Consider the following 26,693-nt stretch of genomic DNA (forward strand, 5'->3'; position numbering starts at 1 on the left):
GCCATCTCTCTCACTCTCAAGAATGTCAGTAGACATCTGTGGCCGACGATGGGCTTTCATTGGTGGTGTTTGGCCTAAAGGGCTGGAAACTGCCACAGGTGCTCCTTTGGGGACAGCTGCTGACAAAAATGGAGTCTACAGGCTTGTCTGGCATGTGGTCTATTTCTGACATTGTCGTATCCATTGGCGGAGGGTGGATGAGACCCTCCAAATTCCATCCTGATATTGGCTAGGTTTACCGAAGGGAGTTGTTCTGCTTCCAGACAACCTCTCTCAGTAAGTTGTACTGTAGGGGGCTTTGAACATCAACTGCTGTGTCTGCACACCGTGAATATTGGTGGGAAGGATTGCAAATGGAGCAGATGGTTTTGAGTGTGGTTGTTCTCTGGCTGGAAAACACCAGACTTCTTTCCCCACTTTATTTCTGACTTAGTCTATGTGTCATCATTGTATTAGCGGGGATTGAAAGACCTGGGGGCAATTTCCCTGGTTATTCCTGGCTTTTTGGATACGGCAAGGAAGACTGTCTTATGTATCTGACCTGTAGATCATCTTGAACTAGGCAGACCTGTAACTAATCAGCCAGGAGATCAGGGCTCTGAGGATTCACAGCTTCTGTCTTTAAATTTTGTCACTTAGCATCTCATGTTCCTTGAAGAAAGTAGGAGACAGGATCATGTAACTTAGCAGGGTTTATTTTTGCTCAAAGGAAGTCAGCCTTCCTTACCTCTAGGGTGACCCAGCCAGCTAGTTCTGGAGGCATGTTATCTCCCTGGAACAGGGCCACGTGCAGCAGCTGTCAAAGATGTGGCCTGACCAAAGCGACTGTCCAACTGTTTGGAAGTTTCTTAAAACCTTTTCATGGGGTGCCTGGGTGGCTCAGTTGGTTAAGCATCTGACTTTGGCTCGGGTCATGATCGTGGTCTGTGAGTTTGAGCCTCGCATCGGGCTCCATGCTGTCAGCTCAGAGCCTGGAGCCTGCTTCAGATTCTGTGTCTCCCTCTCTCTCTGCCTTTCCCCCACTCATACTCTGTTTCTCTCTGTCTCTCAAAAATGAATAAATGTTAAAAAAAATTAAAAAAATAAAAAACTTTTCCTTAGTTTTCTCATTCAGTCATCATGAAGGATGCTCTGTGTCAGCCCTAAGGTGGTGGTGCCCATCCCAGCCACTTTTGTCTAAGCTTGCAAACTAAGCTCAAATGTTTCCAAATGCCTATTGTTTTGTAAATGTCTGTTTGGCTCAGTATGGATGAAATGTGGACTCAGCCTGGGTACCGTGTATCGAGTCTGGAGAAGAACGTGAGTTTTCCAAAATGGTTCATTTGTCTATGCTGGTCTACTGTTGAGTTACACAGATGGCCAGAGAACACAGGCAGCTCACAAGACACGGTTTGTCCAGCTGTGAGTGGGTGGAAGAGACGTCCTCCTATTTACTGCTACTCAGTGTGTGTCAACTGGTCCCTGTCTTCACAAGATAATTACAGAGCAAGACGAAGAAGCAAGGTTATCGAAGAAGCTGTATTTAACCTTTTAAAACTGGTAGTATTAACCTTCTTTTTAAAAGTGTGTTTGGTAGGTGTAAGATAAAACAGATTTGCTCAGTTTGATCTTGAAGGCTGCCATGGAGGAGGCACCATGAAGGCAATGACCTCAAGAGGACCTTTCTGTCGCCAAAAGCAGAGTGGCCTCCTCAGCACTTCCCACAGATTGCATTGACTCTGACTCACCCATCCTGTCACTGTGTGATTAGTTTCGGTAACTTTCTTCTGTGTGTTTTCCTCAAATTAAGTAGACATTGTTTACTACTCTAAAGTAAAAAAGGTCATTTTAATTGGGGAAGAAGCCTTGTTTTGGCAAGTGAGGATGAATATGTGAGCAGGCCTGCTTCCCCACCAGTGTGCCTCCAGCTGCAGATGGAATACGGCCAACTGGCAGTAATTTGGGGTCTCAATGAAATCCTTGTGTTCAATTGAAAAGTATATGGAGGGAAAGGTGTACAACTTTGCAAATCATTATCAAGGATACCTTTGAAAGGCCAGCTCTCAAGCCTGTTCGGGTGTTCTCATGTTCACTGGCTCTCAGTGTCTGTTTGGGACAGAAAGAGTTTCTTGTTTTGTTTTGTTTTTGCTTTATTCTCTTTCTTTCTTTCTTTTGTCTTGTTTTCTTTTTTAAACAAAACATTTAGATACTCATCTGTCAATGACATCTTTGCAGAAAGGGCAGTCAAACTGGGAAAGATTCCATTTATGCGTCAGCCTGGTGCATAAATGGGCCCCATCCATCTTTTTGGCCCATGACATTGCTTACAGTCCTTCTCTGGAGGGACCTGCCAGCTTTCCAGCTGCCACTAGTGTGCTGAATTTTCTTACTTGCTTTCCCACTGCAAAGGAGGAAATGGTAGGACTTTCTCTTTGGCTTACCAAGTCTCTCCAGAGCCCTGGAGCCTCCTGTGTATGACAAACCTCTCCTCCATTTTTCTGTTCTTATTAGCAATGCAAACCTTGGACTGTAAAGTCCACATAGGTTTGTCACTCACTCTGTAACTTACTAAATATGTGGTCTTGGGTCTCCGAAGGTCTATCTCAAATAACATTGGGATCATTACCTCTTTCACCTTACTCTGGCTTGATTTGGGGGTAAAATGAGAAAACAAAATACTGGACTATGAAGAAGTATAAATATGCTAGAATTCAGGGGAACCTATTTTTACCTTCAAGCTTATTCATTCATTCACTCACTTATTCACCGAATATTTCCTGACCTCCTTCCTTTACCAAGCACTCTAGATATACATGAATAAGATCCAGGCTCCATAATGACATTCCCTTCTTCCCTCCAAACACATGTAAAATAGCAGTTATTTTTAAAGCCATGTCCACACAGGACAAGTGAAGAGAAAAGCTGGATAATTACCTAGAAGGTCCTGGAGGTAAAAAACTTTGTTCTTTTCACCTCCTGTTCCTCAGAACAGAACCCCTGTTCTGAAGTATAGTAGATTAATCCTCAATAAGAATTCTATAAATTGAGTTGAACTTGTAGAAACCTGTTTTGCCCTCATTTTGTTATTACTGACTTGAGTTCCATAAATTACTTAGATCATGGTGTTAATTCCCTACGCTGTTGTTCGTGGGACACTGGGCCATATCGGCCAACAGTCACAGGCACTGATTCTACCATTAGAGGATGGAAATGACATAGAGAAAGAAACGCACAGAGGGAAGAATTGAGCCATCAGGGAAGGTGTAACTATGCAGGGAACTTCTTCCCTCCTTGGACATCTTGTCTGATCCCTCCCACCCCCCCATTGTCCTTCTGGACTCTAACAATACACAGTACATAATCTCAGTTTTTCTCAATAAGTTCAGGATTGGGGATTTTTTAAATAACAGAAAATAAATTCTGATTTTTTTTTGCATTTGCTTTAAAATGTAAATTTTAGCACATCAAAATCTAAAACCTCTTCTACAAATGTGCCAGTTTGATTTCTTAAATGAAATGAAAAACCTCTCCAAAGGCAAGGACTGTCCCAATTACCTTTTTATCCCCAGCGCTGAGCACAAAGGAGGTTGACATGTGGTAAATGTGTCAAAACAGTAGATGAATCAAGGAAAATGGGCTTCATTTTCATCTGCTCTGCGTAGGTCCATAAGTTTACAAGTTTTACCATCCACATGATGGGAACACAGTATTTGACTCTAAGAGAGTCAAACTCTAAGAGAAGTAGGCAGCAGCTAAAACTCCAATCCATGCCCTGGTGATATGATGCAGACCATGACGGATATTTTAAGAAATAGAAAAACTGTGTAGTACTCCATCCTAATGGCAGCTGTGCTGGCCCAGTAGTTAATCTCTATGTCAGTAAATGTCTTTTCTGAGGTCCGAGCATTAAAGTGATGTTTGTAATAGCCAATCTGATCATCAACATAAAAAAAACTAGATTAGAGACCATAGAGGCATTGTTTTCCTACAGAAACAGTTTTTAAAACAGATTTTAAGTATAAAATTTGATTATTTTTAGTAAATAAATAATTGAGTGGGAGCAGGGCTCTGACCTCCTGGTCTGCTTCTCTGCAAGAAACACAGGTCATGTTAAATTCATTCACTGGGGGAAATTTGAAAATGTGGGTTATGTGATCTAATTTGCATAATTCTAGACAGTATAATAAGGGGAATGCTTGATATTAGGACAGATGATCTCATTTTAACCAGCTAATTAGGAAAGAGATGAAATTCCCATTGACCACTAGCTATTGTCAGGTATATGATATTTAAACTGCACGGACTATTTCATATGTACTCTTCATTAGAACTGGATGAATAATGTTGGCCAAATGTTATAGGCAGATACTTAGTTTAACAACATTCCTTTGATGGGATTTCACATATTTGATATAAATGAGTTATCTAGTGTGGCAGGAATTGAGTCAAGTCTGCGTAGATAAGCCTCTAGTTTGTCAGATCTGAGCAAAGGGAGTGTTTTATCTCCGCAGACATTTAGTACTTACTGATTAAACCAGTAGTTCTCAACCAGGGTCACTTCCCTCACACCCATGGGGCAGTTGAATGCATGCAGAGACGTTTTTGTCACAACTGGCTAAAGGGGGGTGCTACCAGCCTCTAGTGGGTCCAGGTCAGGAATGCTGCTATGTATCCTCTGAGGCTCATGACAGCCCCTCCAAACAACAAGGAATTATCTGGTCCAAAATGTCAGGAGGGGAGAGATTGAGAAATGACAGGCAAATGTCAACTTTTAGTACCTTCAAATTCACTGCTTTCCCTTCTTGGGCTCCTTTATAAATGACTTTGTTTTATTTTTTTATTGTGTAATTAAATTATTCAGTAAATGTGTATCTAGCATCTACCGTGTATGTTGTGCTGGGGATACAGCTGTGAACAGCCACCCTAGACATCACTGTGGAGTGTATTGAGGGCTTGTTGGTTGATATGATAGGAGGGCACCATCGGCATGCCGTACCCAGAGGCCAGGGGACAGCTGCCCGAGGAAGAATCCTTCCACCCAGATGCCACGGCACTCCCTGAAGATACTGAGACAAACCAAGTTGCTGCCAATGGAGAGCTTCCATATGTGTAGGAGATATAGACCACAGACAAGTATTGCATGAATGGAGGGAGGGAGGGGGGAAGGAGACAGGCAGACTGGTAGTGGTAAATGCTCTATAGAGAATAGACCAGGATAAAGAGATGAGGAGAGGCTGGCAGTGGCAAAGGCAGGGATGTGTGCCCATCTTCACGCATGTACGTTTGGCTGTGTGGTAGGGGCAGTGCTTCTCCAGATCAGGGATGGTGTGGGTCAGGGAAGGCCCGACATGAGCAGAGTCCTAAATGGTGAGATGCAGCCATCTGCAAAGATCTGTGGGCAGGGCGTTCCAGGCAGACAGAACAAACTTGTCCAGGAATCTTGAATGAGATCCCTCACACATGTTGTAGCCACGTTCCAGGTGGGTACTCTGAGACACGGACAAGCCTCTTGGGTTTCAGGGGTATTTGCTGGGATCTTAAAGCAGGACTGATGGGCAGGTGGGCAGATGACCCAGGGAGAGGTGGGGAACCCAAGGCAGGTCTTCATTCTAAATATTAGCTATAAGATAGGGCTTTTCTATGTGTTTGGCATTTGGTTCTCTCTCTCTCTTTCTCTCTCTCTCTCTCTTTCCTTTTTTAAGCTGATAAACAGGAGCAACGCAGGGGCAAAAAGAGGTCTAAGCCAGTATGACTGACAACAGCAAACCTCATAGAAATGGATTAATGATGTAGCTACTAATTATGCCATAGATCAAGTCTGCCACAGAGAACAGCTGCCCCGCATGCCGCGGTAGCCAGGGATGGGGGCGCGGTAAGGACTTCTGCTCCAGGAATAAAAATAGCCCAGAAATTTGAGAAACTGGATCCCATGTGCTAACTCTCCAGGACACTCGCTGCCAAGAGTCACCGTCCTTTTATAAACCTTATCAAAAGCTCCAACATGTCCTCCACCCAAAAATCAGCAGCAGAACTTTCGGATAACAGGTCCTCACCCCTGCTTGTGTGTGTTCTGAATCAGCAAGCAAAGACCCTTCTTTTTGAGGTCATGGTGTGATTTGGGCATTAAAGCCAATGTGAACCGAGGGTTTGGCAGTGAGCCCAGGGCCGTTTCGCCCCTCTTGTAAAATGAGGTTGACTGGTGCTTCAGCCGGATTTCTAACAGCCTAGTTTTTAAAGATGGGGGTTTGTTTCATCATCACAGAAAAGGAAAGAACTGACTGATAATGGAGAATTACTTATACCCAGATGCTGTCTTGGGGGACCTATGGGGTTCTTGTTGAGAGAAGTAAATCTGCTTATAAATAAATACACGTACAGTGTTTGGCAAATGCCTCCAGTGAGTGCTCAATCATGAGTGGCTGCTAAACTGTCATTACTATTGCTTCTGTTGTTAGAATGATGGTTGGCTACACCCGCCACTACTCACTAGCCAGTGCTTATTGTCATGTGCTGTTCTCTGTGAGAACTTGCATAGGAAATACCATTACAGTATCTTGACATGTTTCACAAAACTTTGAAACTCACACTTTCATGTCCCCATGTACCCAGAGGTTGGCCAGCTGCAGCCCATGGGACCAAATCTAGGCTGCAGTCTATTTTGTTTGGTTTTCTTATAGCTTCATTGAGATATATTTCACATACTGTAAAAACTCACCCACATAAAGTATACAGTCTATTGGATTTTAGTGTATTGACAGAGTTGTGCAACCATCGCCACAATCTAATTTTAGAACAATTTCAACATCCCACAAAGAACCCCTTGTACACACACAGTCTCATTCTTGATATCTTATTCCCTACCCCAGCCACAGGATACCACAAATCTACTTTATGTCTCTATGGATTTGCCTTTTCTGGACTTTGCAGATAAATGGAATCACAACAGTACATGGCCTTGTGTGATCAGCTTCTTTTACTTAGCTTAATGTTTTCAAGGTCAATCCATATTGTAGCATGTGTCAATACTTTGGGGTTTTTTTTTGTATTGCCAAATGATATTCTATTGTTTGTACATAACACCATTTTATTTATCCATTCATCAGTTTATGGACATTTGGGCTCCCACCTTTTAGCTATTCATAATGTTGATATGAACACTCATGGACAGTGGACATGGACAAGTTTTTGTGTTGACACATATTTCCGTTTGCCTTGTGTAGACACCTAAGAGTGGAATTTTGGCATCATATGGTAATTCTATGTTTGATATTTTGAAGAGCTATCAAGCTGTTTTCCAGAGTGGCTCCACCATTTTACGGTCTCACCAGCAACGTATGAGGGTTCCAATTTTTCCACATCTTGATCAACACTTGCTATTGTCTGTCTTCTTTATTTTAGCCATCCTGGTGGGTGTGAAATGATTTGCATTTCCCTAATAACTAATTATGCTGAGCATCTTTTCATGTGCTACTTGAATTTGCTCATAAGAGAAATTTATTTTCAGATCCTTTGCCCATATTTAAGTTACATTATGTGTCTTTTTATTATTGAGATATGAGTTCCTTACATATTCTGGATATAAGTACTTTGTCTGATGTCTACCAGCTGTTTTTGTAAATGACATTTTATTGAAATACAGCCATGCCCTTATTGTCTATGGATACCTTTCTGCTAAAATGGCAGACCTCAGTAGTTGGATAGAGACCATATGGACTATAAAGCCAAGAATATTTAAAAATTTTTTAATGTGTATTTATTCATTTTTTGAGAGACAGAGTGTGAGCGGGAAGGGGCAGAGAGAGGGAAACAGAGAATCCGAAACAGGCGCCAGGCTCTGAGCTGTCAGAACAGAGCCAGACGCGGGGCTCGAACTCACAAACCATGAGATCATGACCTGAGCCGAAGTCAGACGCTTAACCAACCGAGCCACCCTTTTTTTTTTTTTAATGTGTATTTTAAAGCCAAGAATATTTAATACCTGGCTCTTTATAGACAAAAGTTGCCAACTCTTGCTTTGGAAAAAAATATGTCACAGTCTATTTTTTTTTTTTAAAAAACACAAAACACTGATTTGTTCCTTCATTTATTTAACATCTTTTTATTTTATAAAAATGAAGTGGATATTTAAATCAGAGGCTATGTAAGTAAATGTTGAAGACCGAGCTTCATGTATCAGAAGGTGCCCATCAGTTGTGCCTAATGTTTTTGTATATGTGGTTACACAGAAATCCCAATCAAAGATCCTAAGCGTTCTAAAAATATATGCTCTCATTGTCAGTCAAGACAGTGATTTACTTAATCTTCGCTCTAGTTTATAAACCTCTGAACAGTGTAATCAGCATAATGCTCGGTAGAGCATTGGAAATGCCCTCACATGCTTTGGTGGAAAACAGTTTATGGAATTTTTTCCCCCCCAGCATGGATCATGAGAGATTTGGGGATTTATTTAGTTGCCTTTATCCAGGCAAATCTCCTAGTGACCTTGTTGGGATCTTGCTCTTATTTAAGACTAGAATATGTGACTCATGCTAAGTCAAATGCCCACAGAGGAAAAGTGAGCTGACCTGAATCTCCCCTCCTGGAGGAGAAGGATGGACATCAGCAGAGTCTGCAGTAGGAGCATAAATGCTCTGCCAGTCAGTCCGAGGACTCTCTTACTCATGGAAAATGCTTTGGCTGGTTGGTGGTGGGAAAGGGAGACAGTGCGGATCAGAGACTTGCACCCACCAAGAGCTCCTGGGTTCTATTCTGGATGAAAATTTCTACATGAGACCAGGATAAGTGTCTAATTGTCATTCCTACTTTAAGAACAAATTATATGTGAACAGGGTGAGGCCGATGGGAGTGTATGATTGTCTTTAAACAAAAAAAGAAAATTTTGGAATGAAACCATAGTTTATGGTCATTTTCCATGCTTTTGCTTCACTAGCCTACTCCTACCAACTTCCAGATTTGTGCTGGTATAGTCAGGTTTTTAAGCCAAAATTACTTTTGTTATTGAATTATTTTGTGTCATGCATTTCTCGGTCTCTTATGCCATAGGATTTTTCCACATGTCCCCTCCTTCATTCTCTCCAGAACCCACCCCAGACAAGTTTCATCCGCAGTGAAGCACTTCTCAAGGTCACCTATAACCTCCACATTATGGAATCCAGCTACAAACATTTATTATCTAATAGTTTCCACGAGTCAGGGATCTGGGTGAAGCTTAACTGGGTCATCAGGCTCAGGGTCTCTCACAAAGGCTGCAGTCAAGGTACTGGCCCAGGGTCTTTCATGAGGGTGCAGCGAAAATGTTGTTGGGGCTGTGGTCTTATCTGAAGGCTCAGCAAACAGAGGAAATGCTTCCGCAGTCACTCATGAGAAGCTTAGCAGCTGGTTGTTGGTCAGCCACCGTCCTGACATCCTCACCATGTGACTGTCTCCACAGGTGTTGACTTTCCTCAGAACAAGCAGGAGAGAATGAACACAATGGGAGCCAGAGTTTTTTTGTTACTTAGTCCTGGAAGTGATATTCTATGATGTGTACCTCATATTCTTTTTGCTAGAACAAGTCACTGGTTCCAGCCCACCCTCAAGGGGAGGCAGTTCAAAAAGGGCATGAGTACCTTCAAGAATCATCTGAAAAGCTGCCACAACCCACAGGGTCCTACATGATTGGACTCCTCGTTACCCTCTAACCTCAGCTCCTTCTGCCTCTACTTTTGTTCACTTGGCCATATTACCTTTACATTGTTCTTCAAACACATTAAATGTGCTCGTATGTCAGGGCCTTTGGACCTGCTGTGCCTTCTCCCTGGGACAGTTTCCCTCCAGATATCTTCACCACTGGTTCTATCTTCTCCTTCCGGTTTCTGCTCAACTATTTTCTGAGGGGATTTCGTGATCACCAAGTATAAAACAGAAACTCTTCCTCTCCCATATCCCCAGTACTCTGTGCCCGTCATACCTACTTCTCCACCACTTGATGTACATAGATTTTATGTCATTATCTTCTCCTTCTGGGAGATGTTAAGTTCCATGGGGCATATGCTTTATATCTCTTATTCCCTCCTTCATCTCTGATACTTAGAAATTGCCTGGCATGCAGAAGGTGCTTAGAAATTTATCAAATTATTTGACTTTGCATTGTTTTGTAACCATATTAACTAAACCAGACATACCCCTGACTTTAACTGATTTGGTGCTTATTGCTCGCACTTGAATGGCAGGACTCCACATTTTTCAGTCCTTCTCACATTTCTCCTCCCCCTTCCCCTTCCCCTTGTTTTTATAATTCATCCCTTGATCAATTAAAGTAGGTCTTGCGTCATTTTTCTTCAAAAACAATGCATGGATGGCATGCTCCCTAAACGGTTGCGTATCTGAGAATTGCAAGCTCAGTCTGGTTCCTTGTTAAGTGTCGTTTTTTTGTTTGGTTTCTAGACTTTGGAATATTTAATTTTTTCTTTAAAGTTTGAAAATTTTACCAGAATCCATTTGTTTCGTTTATGTGTTTTTTCTCTAATTTATACTGATTGAGACTTTCATGTACCAGGCAATAAGCTAGACTAACTTTTAATATTTTTTCCATTGATCTCTCTTATAGGAAGCCCTTCTCAATCTATATAATTGGAGTTTTTCTTTAGCTCAGGAAAGATGTCTTCTCAGATTTTCTTTCCTTCTGTTTGACAGGTTCTAATCTGTTTATTGGGAAAACCAAGTATCCATATTTTAGTTCTTTACCATTTCTCCTTCATTTCTATCATCTTCTGGTGCTTTCATCCCTATTTTTTCTTTTGAATTCCAGGAGTGAATATGCCTGTAATAGTGTTCTATATCACTGATTCAATATGTCCTAATGTTTCTTCTGTACCTCTGATGGTGACTATGGAAGATTTTATTCATTTATTATTTACTATTATTAGCCATTATTATTTTATTATTTGTCATTATTTTATGATTGTTTGCAATTATTTACTCCTTCCTTTCTTTTTTTTAAAGTTTATTTATTTTGAGAGAGAGTACATATGCGCACACAGACAAGGGAGGGGCAGAGAGAGAGGGGGAGAGAAAGAATCCCAAGCAGGCTTCTGTCAGCAAGGAACCCGACATGGAGCTTGAACCCACAAACTGTGAAATCATGACCTGAGCTGAAATGAAGAGTCAGACGCTTAACTGACAGAGCCACCCAAGAGCCCCTCCTTCTTTTCTTATAAGGGGACTGAATATCCTTGCCTATTGCTAGGTCACTCCCTGTGCCATCCTACTGGACACTGTATGATTCTGTGCTCCTTAAGTCTGAACTTAGCCTTATGACATCTTGTTGCCAATGGAATGTGAGTGGGTATAATGTACACCAAATCCAACCAGAAACTTTAAAAATTGTGCTAGGATATTTTTTGAAACAGATCTTTCATGCTTCTTCTGCATCTTGTGGGCAATGCTGCCTTTGTTCCTTTTTAAAAATATCTTTCAGGAGGTTCTGTTTAGGTTTCTTTCTTAGTTTTAATCACCATTAAAATATGGGATGTTTGCGGGATGCCTGGTTGGCTCAGTCAGTTGAGCATCCAGCTTTGGCTCAGGTCATGATCTCACGGTTTGTGAGTTCAAGCCCTGCATCGGGCTCTATGCTGACAGCTTGGAGCCTGGAGTCTGCTTCAGATTCTGTGTCTCCCTCTCTCTCTTCCCCTTCTAGGCTCACACTCTGTCTCTCTCTCCCAAGAATGAATAAACATTTAAAAAAAATTTTTTTTAAATATGGGATGTTTGCTGATGGACAGAGTGAATGACTTCCCCTCAGGGGTCACTTATTGTTGACTTCAAATCACACCTTGGACACTAAGATAGAAGGCTAGTTGATAGGCACAGCCCCTAAACAAATGTCCAGTGTCCAGGTGTCCTCCATCTAGAGTGGCATTGCAGGACCAGTGAGAGACGCCATGTCCTACTGCCTGGTGATCTGACTACTTAGGTAAACCAAAGTCATCTGTAGTTTTCATTCCTTGTAAGAAACAATAGATAAAAGCTATAGCCCCTACATTGTGCTTATCTTATTGTACTCTCTTCATTTTATCATCCTATTATATGCTACACTGTTGAGATTCTTCATCACTAGTGGAGGAAGACAGCAAGGTCTTAATGGCAGGTGTTGTAGGACTTAAATGTTCTCAGACATCTTATATGGGAGGAAGTGGTTTCCGTCTGGTTTGTGAAGTCCATGTCTCAGAGGAAAGATACCAGAATAAGGATAGGTGGTACATAGACTGTCTTCCTTTGCATCCCACTCATCTATCTGATGGGCCATATCTCTGCTTTGGATGTTGGGCATCCCTCCTGGAGGCTTGGATCTCATTGACCTGTATTCTCAGTTTCTAGATCCTCATAACTTTTTTTCAACTTTGTATTCATGAGTATTTCAATGGGCAACACTTCTTATTAGGCAGCGTCTAATTTCATCATTTTCTCAAGTAGCCGCGAGAGAGTGTGGCTGAATTTCTACATTCCCATTCTAAGAACATCTTTTCCAGCTCAGCAGAGTCATGGGTGATATAAGGACCTTCATTTTCCTCGGCCTTTTCATCTGATTTACTGGGTCTTGGTGAGACCAGAGTTCTGGCAGTGACATACTGGCCAGTGGATCGGTTTCTTTTCTCTGCCATATTTTAAGGTCAGTGCTAGCAGTGCCAGGAAAGCATCTCAACTGTGACTTCTTCAAACCAGTCACATCCCAGAAAGTGTCCAGATCCTGCATCCAAATTCCTGCTCCACTACTTACTAATGGTGTGAACTTGAACAAATAATCCAAATCCAGTGATTTTGTTTGTTTATCTGTAATGTAGCAGTAAAATGTCCACATTTTTTAAGTTTATTTATTTTTGAGAGAGAGAGAGAGAGAAGTTACAGAGAGAGGGGGAAACAGAGGCTCCAAAGTAGGCTCTGCACTGAGAGAGAGCAGAGATCTCAATGCAGGGCTCAAACTCATGAGCCATGAGATCATGACCTGAACCTAAGTCAGATGCTCAACTGACTGAGCCACCCAGGCGCCCCAAATGCCTACATGTTTTGGTCAATACGAGGCTTAGAGAAAATGAAAGCATTACACTTGGGAAACAACTGGCACAAATTGGGTGCTCAATAAAGGTTGAGTGCAGGACTATAATTAATATCATAATGCCATAGTCTGTTATTGTGGTCCACACTGATATTTGATATCAGTTCATATTGATATTGTGGTTCACACAGAATGCATGAAGAATAATGGGGGTTTGGTTGTATAATCCATGTTAACCCCATGCTCCTGCACCTGCATTTGTCAAGCCAATAATTAATTATCTGTGTGACTTTGGAAAAGTCCCATTCCTTTTCCATGCTTCTAGTTCCCATTTGTAAACTAAGGACACAGAACTATATCAGGGTAGAAAACAGGTTTAATCTTTATTGTTAACTCTAGGTAATCAGTACTGGGGACTGAAAATACAGATTTAAAAGGATTCTGAGGCAGTGGCTGGGCTCAGGAGATGAATTTCCCGTGATCTATTCTCAATGCTTAACATGGGTAGGGAGGCTGGTCACAGCTATCCCAAATTTGTCAGGTCTAAACTAAATGTTCTCTAGGGATTGTCTCAACTCCCAATCTTCTAGTTCCTTTTCTGGGTCTTCTTGATGGGCCTTTGTAATTGGTGACATCCTGATAATAAATGGATATTTACTACCAGTGGAGTGAAAAGTTAAGAATCTGAAAGGAGAGTGGTAGACAATTAAGCCGCTTCTCCAAATGGAAATAGAGTTTCTTTGAGACTTCATTGCAATTAGAGCAATAAGAAAGAAAGAAAGAAAGAAAGAAAGAAAGAAAGAAAGAAAGAAAGAAAGAAAGAAAGAAAGGAAGGAAGGAAGGAAGGAAGGAAGGAAGGAAGAGCGAGCAAGCTTGCCTGGGATTCTCATTCTCCCTCTCCCTCTGCCCCTTCCCTGCTCATGAGCATGCACCCTCTCTTGACAGTTCCCTAAAGTTATGCATATAAACCACATCCCAGTGATGCCATGTAGGGTTTGGAACATCATTTGCTGGTAGGTTTCTGTCCATTAACATTTAGCAATGGATACACTAGTGGGTTTAACCAAACCAGAAAGAGTTATTTCCTGATTTCCAGTTAAAAGTTATAGGTTTCTAGCAGTCATAGTTATATTAATGTGTACTACACATAGATTATTTTAGAAATTGATTTATCTACTTCCTTTGATATTTAGGATCTAAGACAAGAGTGTCTTATTTCTGGGGTAACTTGGTTAACTCGGGTAATGGGACTGGACTTTTATGAATCTTCAGGAGGAAATCATGTGAATCACTTTTCAGTCCTGGAATTTTGTGAGGAGGAATAAAACACCCAGTTGTCCATTGGGCAGTTTATCCATCGTAAGCACAACATTCTCCCTGCAAGTCAGGGGTATTTGCCTTAATTGTAAACGCTTTTCAGGTATCAGTTTCCCGCGAGGTCTTCTCTCTCTACAGTTTCTATTTGCAGGCAGGGTCTATTCTTTATACTTCCTTTTTATATGCCTCACTTCAGACAGCTATAGCATCCGTTGGGTCCTGCTATTGTAAATTTGTGATCTCAGGCAAGACCAAAATCACCAGTCTGTAGTCATACTGTTCCACTCAGTATGATGAAAAACAATATTTTAGACGGTTTTCTCAGAATCCATCCATACCATGCATGAATTTTGTCCACAACGTGCCTTTATCAAGGCTCTATGATAGAAGGGCATTTGTACAGGGGGATTTATGAATATGACAGCAGCAATAAGCAGCTGAAAATAATCTATGAGGCGTTTTCAAATTACCCCTCATGAGCTGTAGTCATTGTGAAAGATAATTTGTGGTTCTCACAGAATACCCTGCAAATTGGGTCTTTCATCTGCGATGTTTTTTGTAGTTGAAACATTTCATTTCTCATATTAGCAAGTGATAACTCTGCATTTGTTAATCTAAACAATTTGATTTATATTTTTCTGTGCTGAGAGGCTGTTGACATTTCAGGGTAAGTAATTATTTTCATTGCCAACTGCTGTTTGTGGTGACTGTAGGCAAAAGATCGAAATCTGAATATACATAGGCATTGTTTTAATCATTTGCCTTAAAGACTATTCATAAAACAGGAATCTGTTTGCCTGAGTTATCGTCTGTACTTAGAAATCTAGTAGGACGTGGGTGTTGATGAGTGAGGATTCTAGCCACATTCAGGGTTTTCTGCGGCATATTGGAAGCTCTCTCATGTAACCACTGTGGGTGGGGGATAGGGGTTGACCTGCAGTGTCACCAAACCTCCGGCAGAACACTGTGCACTCGCGATCTTAAGTCACAGTGGTGAGAGGAAGCACGTGTTATTGGCCTGGGTACCACCCAGCTTTTGTAACACTTGTTCAAGTATCTCAGAGCTGGTTGCCAGGATTACATGACCGATGCTCACAAAAACACCTCTCACCGTGCCTGGTACCTAGTGCAAGCTCTGGAAAGGTTTGGTGAAATTGGGACGACATATGAAAAGATCTTCTAAATTTCCTTTCTTGTGTTGCCTTCTTGGCCAAGGACTTACAGCCCAGGACAAGGGCAAGAATGAGTTTTTTCACCTGGAAATAACCACTGTGTCCTTAGACTGGATGCTTAGCCTTGCCCACTGAAGTGCCTCCCAAGGCAGAGCAGAAAAGAGGCCCCAGGGCTTGGGATGGAGTTGTTGGAACAGCCAGCTTTCTCTGGGGTCTGTTTTTGATCTTAAAATCCATGATGAGTTTTCAATCTACTTTCAACATATCAAGGTTTATTTTAACATTCAGAAAAAAATTAACATCAAAGTTGATACTTTGATACCCCCCCCCCTGCTGCCCCCAGAAAGTCATTTAGCAAAATTGCTGCTCTAAGAAGATGGTCCATCTTTAGCTTGTGGTATGTGGGGCCCACACTAGTTGTGAGTCTCTGTGGGCAGGTGTAGATGGCCTCTGTGATGATTAGGGGTGCATAGGTGTGTGTCCTGCAAGGTGGGCTGTGGTAGGTTCATCCGTATTTCCCTTGGCCTCTTTATACTATTGGCCAAGGCTCTGGCTGCATCAGACAGGGAGAAAATAACTCCTGCCTGTGTGGACCTCCCATTCACATTCCAGGTTAGGGAATGGACTACTAATTTAGGATCCAAACTGAGTTTTACATGGCCTGAAGGAGTGAATGTAGAGCTAGTGCCCTGAATGGCAAATGTGTTTTATCCTTTGAACCAATTCCAATTGATTAGTTCTGGTTGCCTACAGTGCTGTCTTAAGAAGGCATCTGTGTTGCATCAAGGCTCAGCTGGGAGGAGTGCTGGGATTGATTAGCGATGTCTGTCAAGGCCTCTAGAGGGACAGCTGACCCTATATTTGCCATTCTCTGCTTTTGACATGTCCTTAACTCCTCTCTGTAAAATAATTTTAATACTAACAGGTGACTCTAAGTGTGAGATACGGATTCATGAGAGAGAGCAGGTAGATGACATTTTAAGAAAACCTAACATGAGAAAATGCAAATTTACAAAATACATAAATCTGGAGCCAATTATTGCCATTACAGAAAGATTCCATGAAAGGTTCCTTTAAATAGCGAGCTCCCCTACTGCATTAAAATGATGATTTAATTTACAAAAATTCACTTTGCATGCAACTCTTCAGGACTGTGTCCATGGAGTAAAGCAGGCCACACCTGATTTTTTTAAACCTTGGCCCAAACAATATTCAGGATGGCTGCTGCCACCTAACTTGAGTCTCTTGATGATTTCCACTCTCCCCAGACTTCCTTCCTACTTCCTACCCCAGAGTGTTGAGTAGACAATCTGGGTGGTGGTCAACAGCTGCTGGCTTCCACCCTGCCACGGCTGCATTTCATTAGTGGGTAAACTGATTGCTCCGAGTATGTTTATGTGTGGGTGTGGTTGTACAAGTCTGTGCGCTCAGTGCACTATGTATGTAGATACAGATACACACAAGCCATTATCTTGCTCTCAGCCCACCCTAAATTTGTTCCTGCTGTAAGAGTTATAAATGGAAGGTTCCAATCGCCTGGTGGATACAGCCTTCTGGTAACATGTGCCCTGGATTCCAGCTCCCCATCCTCTTAGTGTTTGTTTATATGTTATTTACCCTTGCATCAGAAAACTTCCCCAGACCCTGAGCCTGAGTCCCATTATCCAGACATGGAACCCTCCTCTTCCTCTGTGGCCTCGAAAGCCCCAAATGGTTTTCTGATTTAGAAAATTAAATATAATCTGACTCTTGTGGCAAGCTATGCAATTCCCAACCAACAGACTCTCCCATTAAATATATAACATGCAGAACATCTAAAAGTATCACTGATCTCACATGAATTTGAATTATAGAGGCATTCAGTGCCCCTCGGGTAAGATAGCCAGCTTCTTCCCAGGCACTCAAAATTGGGCAGTTTTCCAGTGGACCATAAAGCTCCCGGGAATGCTGACTAGTGCGTGTGTTTGAATTTCTAATGCTCTTTAAAGCCACGTCAGTCAGGGAAGAGTACCTGAGAGGTAGATCTTCCCTTTCGCGGGGTATGGCCTTCCCCCACACAGAGTAACTGCAGTAACTTCTCAGACGCAGAGCACAAGTATTGTCTCTGTTTCAACATGGTATTTTTTAAATCTCAACATAATTTTTCCCTGGGGATGTTTTTTGTTTTCCTTTTGAAAAAAGCAAAATGAGACAGTCACAGTGAACGCATCAGCCCGACTCCACACTTTCTTCTGGCCTAACGTGATTCTTCCTCTTTGAGGTGGAGGCTTTCAGGCTTGTGCGAGGTCATGCGGCCCTTTCCCTTCCATCTTCACAGGCTCGTCCGTCTGAGCCAAGCGCCCCCCATTGTACTGCGCTGTGACAGCCGCATAGGTACAGCCGTAGATGGCGGCCGCCAGCATCATGAGACACACGATCCCACACACAACCCCGGTGATGACGACGGTGGCCACCGCGTGACGCAGGTTAACCGGCCTCGGCTTGGGTTTGAGCTCACATTCCGAGCGGTCTCGCTGCCCCGTGCTGGGGCTCTCAGGAGACCCGGGGCCCGGCCGGTGGGCAGAACCCAGCTGCTGCACCCCCCACGTCCCCACACCCAGAGAAGGGAAAGGGCAGGGCTGGTACAGCTCATGAGGGATCTTCAGGAGGTCCTTCCCCTTCCAGGTGTCGGGTGACGCACAGGTGACACTGTCTGTTATTCCCCCTTTAAAAAACAAAAGCAAAGGCTGACAACAGTAGGACTGAATTCCAAAATCCTCAGCCTGCAAAAGCTTAGGTAGATAGGATTTATAAAGCACCTTTTCCCCCATCTTTGGAGTCAAAGGACTTTATGATTTTAGGATTTCTAAGTTGGCTAAATGCTAGAAACGTTACACACTAAATGGGCAATTATGTATGACCAAGAATTCGTTAGAATCCAAGTCACTGCTACCTGATAAATGCTGAGGGAAAAGCCCTGTAGAAGCTGACAAGAAGGGGAACTGGAGGCCAACCTGAGGCACAACATGCCTGCCACTCATCACCACCACCCCCCAAAGAACCCCGCCCCACGAGACAGGTACCGTACCAAATTCCCACCAGAAATCTGAAACAACAGGTAAATGAAATAAATGTCCTTTGCTGTGATGTTATGTGTTAATTACAAAGACCCCATGTGTCTACCACCTGTCTTCAGTGATGCCAAAAGGGAAGGTCAATGGCCTTTTGAGTGTTTGTGTGTCTTTGACAGTAATATTAGTTTAATTCATGGGATTAAGTACAATTAACGTGTCTCCTCGGGCCTTGGAACATTCAGTAATTTGAGTACCGAACTTTCCAGCACGTTATTAGAGCCAGTTTCCATTCTCTGTAAGGTGATTGATTTCCTCAGGTATGTAGACTAGTGTTGTTCAGGGGTGGGGGGTGGATTTGGGTGCCCAGCAATTGTTTTCTAGAAAGAGTACTGAGCTAACAGATTTCACTCTGGCCACATATGACCACTGATTTACTGTTTGACCTCTGGCAAATTGATTTCTCTGGTTAGATCTTTTGCCATTAAAACACCGTATCTGTATCTGATTTGATAGTTTACAAAGTGGTGCCAGAGAAGTCCTCGCAACTGTGCTCTAATGGGTAATTCTTGTCCAAGGTCACCCAGGCCATAAGTGGGTGGATCAGCACTCAAACCCTGCCCTTCCTCTTGATCCCAGTTTTCCCACTGCACTCACAGCCTCTCTCCACCTCCTCCTCCCTTTTCTCCCTCTCCTCTGGAGCCTCTTGAGGTCAGTGGAGTAAACACAATGACCTTCAGTTAGGCCCTTTGACCAATCAGAACTTGGCTTGCATGACCTCAGCTCCCCCAGCTTAGCTCCCCCAGCTGCCATGAACTCCTCCCCCAGGATGGCTGTGAAGCCTGGCACCACTCTTGGCCAAGTTAGGTTCTTTGTACACACCACAGGTGGATTATGGAATTATGCGAGAAAAATCACATGCAGGAGATGGTCACTTCAATGTAATTATAACCTGTTGCACAGCTTCCATCCATTGTCTGGGTCTCATAAGCAGAGTCCTACAAGGCCCTGTGAGTAGATGGATCCATTTTGTAGTGCAAGCATTATCATGGCCCAGGTCACACTGGGATTAGTGGCTATGGCAAAATTCAACCCATACTTTTTGGTCACCACTGCTTGAAACTGAATGGCCTATGACTAATGTCTCTTAGGTCCCTCCTGGCTTCTTCAGTAATCCCCTGAGGCAAGAGCCCCAACTCTAAAGCAAAAAGGTATCAGAAGTATTTCTTCCTTTCCTGAGCTCATATGCAGGAGGCCAGAGGTACAGGGTGGTTGCTCCTGATGAGCCCTAGGTGCCCTTAGGCTATGCTGAGACTATAGATCCCTGCCTCATGGACCATTTCATGCCTCTGCCCAGCAACTTGTTATAAGACAGAAGGCCACAGAGACTGAAATGAAGTCTGAGAAGAAGTAATGACATTTAAACTGGCCAAAGAACACTGAGACACCCCCCCCCGCCCAGGGAAAGAAAGGCTGCCAGCCATGGGACCAACAATTCTACCAGCTGACCCATTCTTAGACTGGGGTGGTCCATCCCATCACTCCAGGCTTACACAGTATCTTCTCCAGTTTAAAGCTTCCTTATGATCAGTATTAGGGTGGGACTCATGGCCTTGGGACCCAGAGTGCTGAGGAAATACACAGGCTGGAGCCAGGGACATCCTGCAAGTCAGAGGCTATGGCCACCAAGAGCTCCCTGGCCACCTGTGCAGCTGTGTCCTTGGGATTCACCTCCCAGCCTTCCACTACCATCTCCTCAGCCATGACCCCAAAAGGCAAATCTGCTGATGACAGCTTGAGTGTCATCAAGGGAAAGGCCCCCTCCCTTCTAGATTCATAGCAGCTGATAATGCAAGAAGCTGCAGCTTGCCGAGCCCTCATTATCCCCTATCTGGCCACCGGTAGCTCTTAACCAGTGTCTTGGAAGAAACTGGATTCAGATTTTGAGTCTGTGACTTAGCTGTGCCACCGTAAGCAAGTACTTGGTCATTCTTTGCCTCTGCTTGCTCATCTGGAAAGTGGGAGGGGAGGGTAATGGTGAAATTCATCTCACAAGATCACTCTGAGGTTCAGTTGGGTGAAGTATGTCAAGTATTTAACACAATACCTAACTGTAAATGTTACAGTTAGCTATTGACAAGAAGATGATTTGAATACTCTTGAATGGAGAGAGAGGAATACAGATTACAAAATCTATGTGCCTCCTTTTGTGAAGGAGATGTTTAGTAGGTATTCATGAAAGCACATTTTTTTGGCTCTTGAGCCCACAGGAAGGCAAAATTTCCCCGCCCATTGTAGTCAGGTTGGGGACTTAGTTCTGGCCCATGGAAATAATGAATGCCACTTTCAGGCCACAAAACCACCTGCTTAATCCTCCATGTGATCTATTCCCACTTGATGGTGACCTTAGAGGCCACGTGGTAAAGTGGCACCATCAGAAGCTGGAAGGGGCTTATGTCCATGAACGACTGCATGGGACCCAGCCCCACCTCGCCCCTTGGTTCTAACGAGAATAAGCAACAGACTTTAATTGTGCTCATCACTGACACGGGTGTCATATCCACCAGCCTGTCCTGACTAATAGTGTTTGTATTTATTTATGTAGCCTTTAAAAAATAAGGTCTTGACCAATATCTGTTTTGCCTTATTCAGTATCTATTGTTCGTGATGCAATCTGAGAATCAGAATGTGCTCCAGGAACTTTCTGGCTTAACTCTGTCAGCTTCCACCTGGTGATGCTAAGAGGTTGGGAGGGACATTAATGTGCCCAGAGGTCAAAGTTTGTGAGTTTGTGGCAGAGTAGGGGAGCTTTCTTCTAGCCCATGCTGCTTCTAGTATCCTGGACCTGGCAACTATCTTTTGTCAAGAAATGTTCTTTGATGAAAACTTTCTTTCTGTGATGGTTTAGTGTATGCTTAGAATTTAGTCAGAACACAATTGCTAAAGCCACTTTGCCTCTAGGTGTGAAAAGTTTTAATTGCAGCCTTTTATTAGAACGACTTTTGCCACATTGCATGCCCCCTGTTGTAGGTCAACTTGAAGATTATTTGGCTAGTGATAGGCTATTTGCTGTTATATTGTTGAGAGGGATTCTTAGTTCAGTATTGTACGTCTGAACTCACATTGTGTTCTATCCGCCTTCCCTCTATGTGACAGCTACAACCATCCGGACTTTTCTGATCCCCTAATTCATATCTATAGCTCTGATAGCTTCCTGAGTTAGAGGCTCAAACATACAGCCACCAACTCAACAGCACCCATAATATATATGGGTATATATTGGATATATAATGGGCATCCTGAACTTGACTCGCCCCCAATTCAACTCTCGATTTATGGTCTCCCCCATATACTAGCCCACTTGCCAAAGAAGGCAGCATCAAGACCTACACTGCAACCTGTTCTAACTCAATGCTAGCCTATAATCAATGGGAAGTGGAGGTCTGTCCCTTATCAGCCCCTGGCGTCACTATTTATGTGGTTAATCTTACAGGACAATACAAATTGAATTTCCCATAATAAACTCTCTTTTCTTCATTTCCCATCCCCGTCCATTTGCAATTTCTATCTGTTCAGTATTCCAAGTATCTCCCAAAGTTGGTCATTTCTCGTAACACTGGTCTGAGCTACCATCTTCTTTTCCCTGGGTGACTGAAATCAGTTTCTCCCCTAATCCCCTTGCTGCTGCTTCTGCAGCCTGTTGTCTCTTCTCCCTAGAGTCACCAGAGTCACCTTTTGACATGTAATTAGATATTGTTCCCTTGACTAGAATTCTTTAAGGGATTTCCATTTCATCTAAAATAAAATCCAAATGACTCAGCCTGCTCTGCACATTCCTACCTGACCTGGCCCCTGAGTACTTGTGTTGCCTCATCTCTCTGCTCTCTCAGCCCCTTCCTCTGTTCTAGCCACTTTTCGTCCCTCTTTTGTCTCTCAGTCAAGCCAGGCTTACTCCCCTGTCAGACCTTTTGCACTTTCTATCCTTTTTCCCAATTATCTCATGGCTCATTTCTCCTCCTTGTTCAGGTTCTGCTCACCCATGTCACCTCCTTGGAGAGGTCTTTCCTGTCCTTCCTGTCTGCAGTGGGACCCCCATCCTATCACTGTCTCTCCCCTCACCCTGCCTCATTGTTTTCCCAGTGCCAAGTGCTGTCTGAACTTAGATATTTATTGGCCATCTTATTTAACATCTGTTTCTGTTATCAGCTTGTAACCTCCATGATAGTAGAGATTTTCTTGTTCACATTTTCTCATTGCCTAGAAAAGTGCCTGGCACATAAGTGGCACTCAAGTATAGGAATGAATGAATGGATGAATGAATGATGCTTGAAAATTAAGAGGAAAGAAGCATTGTGCTATAGAGGAAAGAATGTACGGCCAAGACCCAACAGTCATTCATGCTATTCTTATCTGTGCTTCTACTCCGTCATTTTGGAGAAGTCACTGATCATCTCTGGGCCTCCATTTCCCATTGATTATAGGCTAGCATTGAGTTAGAAGGGATTGGAAAACTTTATTTCTATAAAGAGCCAAATAGTTAATATTTTAAGCTTTGCCAAATAGTCTCTGTCACAACTATTCAGCTTTGCCTTTATAGTGCAAAACAGCTAAGGACATGATAAATCAGCCTGGATGTCTCCCAATAAATATTTACAAAAACAGGAGTGGGGCTGGATTTTGCCCTTGGGCTGTAGTTTGGTGACCCTCTGGGTGATTTCCAGAGCCCCCATCTTTAATATTCTAGATTCTTTTTCTTTGATTTTATCATCTGGTGAAGAAATAGTAAACAACTTTAGAGAGGGGTCCCTATTGCATCCAATTTCAATAACAGTGGTATTTGCTAAAGCAGAAGGGATAATCTTAGGGAAGATTTGTAGCTATCAAATTGGTAGATGCATACACAGGGGGAAACTCCCAAGGAGAGATACCAGGCTGGATCACACTTGAAAATTAGAGTTTGGTGCCACTTTGGAGCTGAGCAGTTATTGAGGGGGTGACTGAATTTCCCTCCTTCTTAGGGGCCTGCAGCTCTCAGATAAGTAATGTTGTTAATCAAAAAGTGGAAAGTTGTCTCCGTGAATCATGTTTGTAGATGCATTTAAATCCTGAATTTAAACAGTCTCTAATGACTCACTGCCTCTCTTGCCATACCATGAAATGACATCAGTGTGAAAAAGCTTACACTGGCCCCTCACACACTCCTCGATGTTCCTTCTAATGCAGACAACAGATGAGGTTCATCCTAGGCCGGTAACACACAGATGAGAGGTTCCAGATAGACGTTACTGACCTTTATAGATAAATTTCTCCAGCCAGAGTTTAAGACTGAGCAGGTGGCAATTGCATTTCCAGAGGTTGTCCTTGAGAAATAAAAGCCTCACGTTGGGCATGGATTCTAGGAGCTCTCGATCAAGCTGCTGAAGCTGGTTTTGTTGAATTGCAAATACCGTCAGGTTTTCCCAAGGCTTACCCAGGGATATGGGAAGGTGGCTTATGTTGTTTGATGACAAATCAAGCTCCCGCAGCCGTGGGAGGGAATGGAAAAGTCTGCTTTCCAGAGAATGCAGGGAGTTCTGGGTTAGGTTTAAGACCTGCAAGTGCTGAAGTCCATGGAAGACTCCAGGGGCCAGATCTGAAAGGGAATTGTTGTACAAGTTCAGGGTCCTGAGGTGTGGCACCGACCTGAATGCAAAAGCAGGGAGCTGGTGTATCTGGTTATCTTGCAAGTGCAGCGTTAGGGTCTGAGGAGGCAAATCGGGAGGGATTTCAGCCAGACCCTGCCGGCTGCAGTCTACAGACTGTGAGGGTGAGTGACAGCGGCACCTCGTGGGGCAGCCACACACCACCCGGAGCAGGAAGATCACACTGGAAAGCAGAAGCAGTTCACCTGCAAGCAACGAAAAGAAATTGAGATCAGAACCAATCTGTAAGTGATGTCAGCGTTTGTCCCCCCTTTGAAATCACAAGTACGGTGACTCGGAGCCAGCTAACATCTACATCTACCTGTACGAGACATTCTGTCACTCCCCATACTTAGGAAAGTCAGGCTGGGCTGGGTTCCTCCCCAGCGTGGTCAGCTGTTGCACCCTCTGTGCTAACTATGGTCAGAGGCCTCGGGAAAAACACTTTCTTGGTGGCTCAGTAATAGGGAGATGGAAGACTGTCAAATAGAAAGGTGAAAAAAATCTTGGGGGGCACATGCCTGTTGTAGGGTGCAGCAGAATTATATGAGGACAGAAGTTTAGAAAAATAGCAGGTCAGTCAGATATTCATATTTCCAAAAGGTATGCTCCAGATCGGTGCCGTCCAATGGAACTTTCTGTGGTGATGGAAATGCTCTGTATTTGCTGTCTAGTATGGTAGTTGTTAGCTGCATGTGGCTACTGAGCTCTTGAAACACGACTACTGCAACCAAGGAACTGAATTTTTATTTGTATTTGATTTTAACTAATTTAAATTTATTAAAAAAATTTTTTTTACATTTATTCATTTTTGAGAAAAAGAGACAGAGCATGAACAGGGGAGGGTCAGAGAGAGAGAGAGAGAGAATCCAAAGCAGGCTCCAGGCTCCAAGCTGTGAGCACAGAGCCCGGCGCAGGGCTGGAACTTAGAAACCGTGAGATCATGACCTGAGCTGAAGTTGGACGCTTAACCAACTGAGCCACCCAGGCACCCCATTAGTTAATTTAAATTTAAATAGCCACATGGTGGCAGTGGTTACCATATTGGATAGGGTAGGTTTACAGTATTCCTATATATTGATGTCGTGTTTGCAGGTATAATTCCATGAATGATTATCATCTGTACTTTTTATTCAAGAGATTTTAAAAATGCAGAAAAGCATGTAACAAACACCCATATTCCTATAACAAAGTTCTGTCAATCATTCATAGTTTGTCATATTTTTCACCTCTTTTTTCTTTTAACTTAAAGAAACAAAGCATTACTGAAATCCCTTTGATTAGCACCCAAGTGATGTTTTCTAGCATGAACCCTCCTCACCCCTACCGTCACCAATATATCCCTCTAGGCCTTTAACAAACAATACTTCATAACAACAACAATAGCAAACAGTCATGTATCCCATGTTTTGAGCCGGGCATCATTATAAGTGCATTATATATATAATCTTATACATTTAATCCTCATGACCTTGTAAATCTGGTTTCATTATTATCCCCATTATAAAGGTGAGGAAACTGAGGCACAGAGAAGCTAAATCATTTGTCCAAGGTCACGTAGACAATGAGTAGCAGAATTGTGATTTGAACCCAGTCTGCTTCCAGAGTCTGCCAGGATCCTTATCTGCTATGTTTTACCACCTGTAAAACTTTTATACCTCCACCCCCACACACACACGCTATATGATGTTTTATATAGTGTGTTTTAAGACTACATAAATATAGTCCTTGGCACATCTCATTCTGCAATTTACTCTGTTCACTCAAAGCTGACCTATCCATGCAGATATCTAGAGGGTCTGTTCATTCCTTTTAAGTGCTATAGGCAATTCCACGGTGACACCATGCCAGATTTAATATTTAGCCATTCCCTTACTGGTGGGCATTTGAGTTGCTGCTGCTTGCCTTCACTACAGATGATGCTGCAGAGAGCGGCCTTGCACGGGACAACCTGACCATGCAGAAATTACGAAGAGGGTCTCTGGAATCAACAGGAGCTTCCTCACAAAGTTCAGAGAGGATGCTGGGTTGACATTTTTTTAGATACTGCCAGAGTAGCTATAATTCTTCCTGTTTTGTTCCAGAGATTTTAATTTCAAAATATGGCAAGGACATTTTGTTAAATTGGCAGAGGAATTCACAAGGCCACATAATAATATTTAAAACTCAAGATGTTGTCTACGTATAGAGAGAGCTCTTAGAAGAGGTCGTTTGTTTGTTTGCTTTGGGCCTTGAGTAGGGAAATAGACAATGTGGCTGTCCAATGCACTGGGCCTCTGAATTCTCTACTGATATGAACAGTGCCTAGGGCAACAGGGAAGATGTGTGGAGAATCTTCTGAAAATTCTGCTTCATTTAGTTTAGCTCAAGGGATATAGAACATCAGAGTCCCCTTCCCTGTTCCAAAATATAAAAGAGCAAAATCCTTGTTTCCCTTTCTATAATTTTGCAAATATCTAAA

General features: G+C 42.9%; 2 protein-coding genes across 2 annotated transcripts in view; one reads left to right on the plus strand and one right to left on the minus strand.

The window, feature by feature from the left end:
* CACNA2D3 (calcium voltage-gated channel auxiliary subunit alpha2delta 3) overlaps positions 1-26,693 on the plus strand; it is an 863,383-nt gene that overhangs the window by 707,733 nt on the left and 128,957 nt on the right. The gene's annotated exons all lie outside the window — the stretch shown is intronic.
* Positions 17,772-26,693, minus strand: part of LRTM1 (leucine rich repeats and transmembrane domains 1) — a 28,123-nt gene continuing 19,201 nt past the window's right edge. The window contains exons 5-7 of the mRNA XM_030334725.1: positions 26,109-26,183; positions 23,842-24,475; positions 17,772-18,205 (exon numbers count right to left, since the gene is read on the minus strand). Of these exons, the coding sequence (XP_030190585.1) occupies positions 17,772-18,205; positions 23,842-24,475; positions 26,109-26,183 (1,143 nt within the window). The remainder of the gene's footprint in view (positions 18,206-23,841; positions 24,476-26,108; positions 26,184-26,693) is intronic.

This window comes from Lynx canadensis, chromosome A2 (genome assembly GCF_007474595.2).
Source record: "Lynx canadensis isolate LIC74 chromosome A2, mLynCan4.pri.v2, whole genome shotgun sequence".
Lineage (NCBI taxonomy): Eukaryota > Metazoa > Chordata > Mammalia > Carnivora > Felidae > Lynx > Lynx canadensis.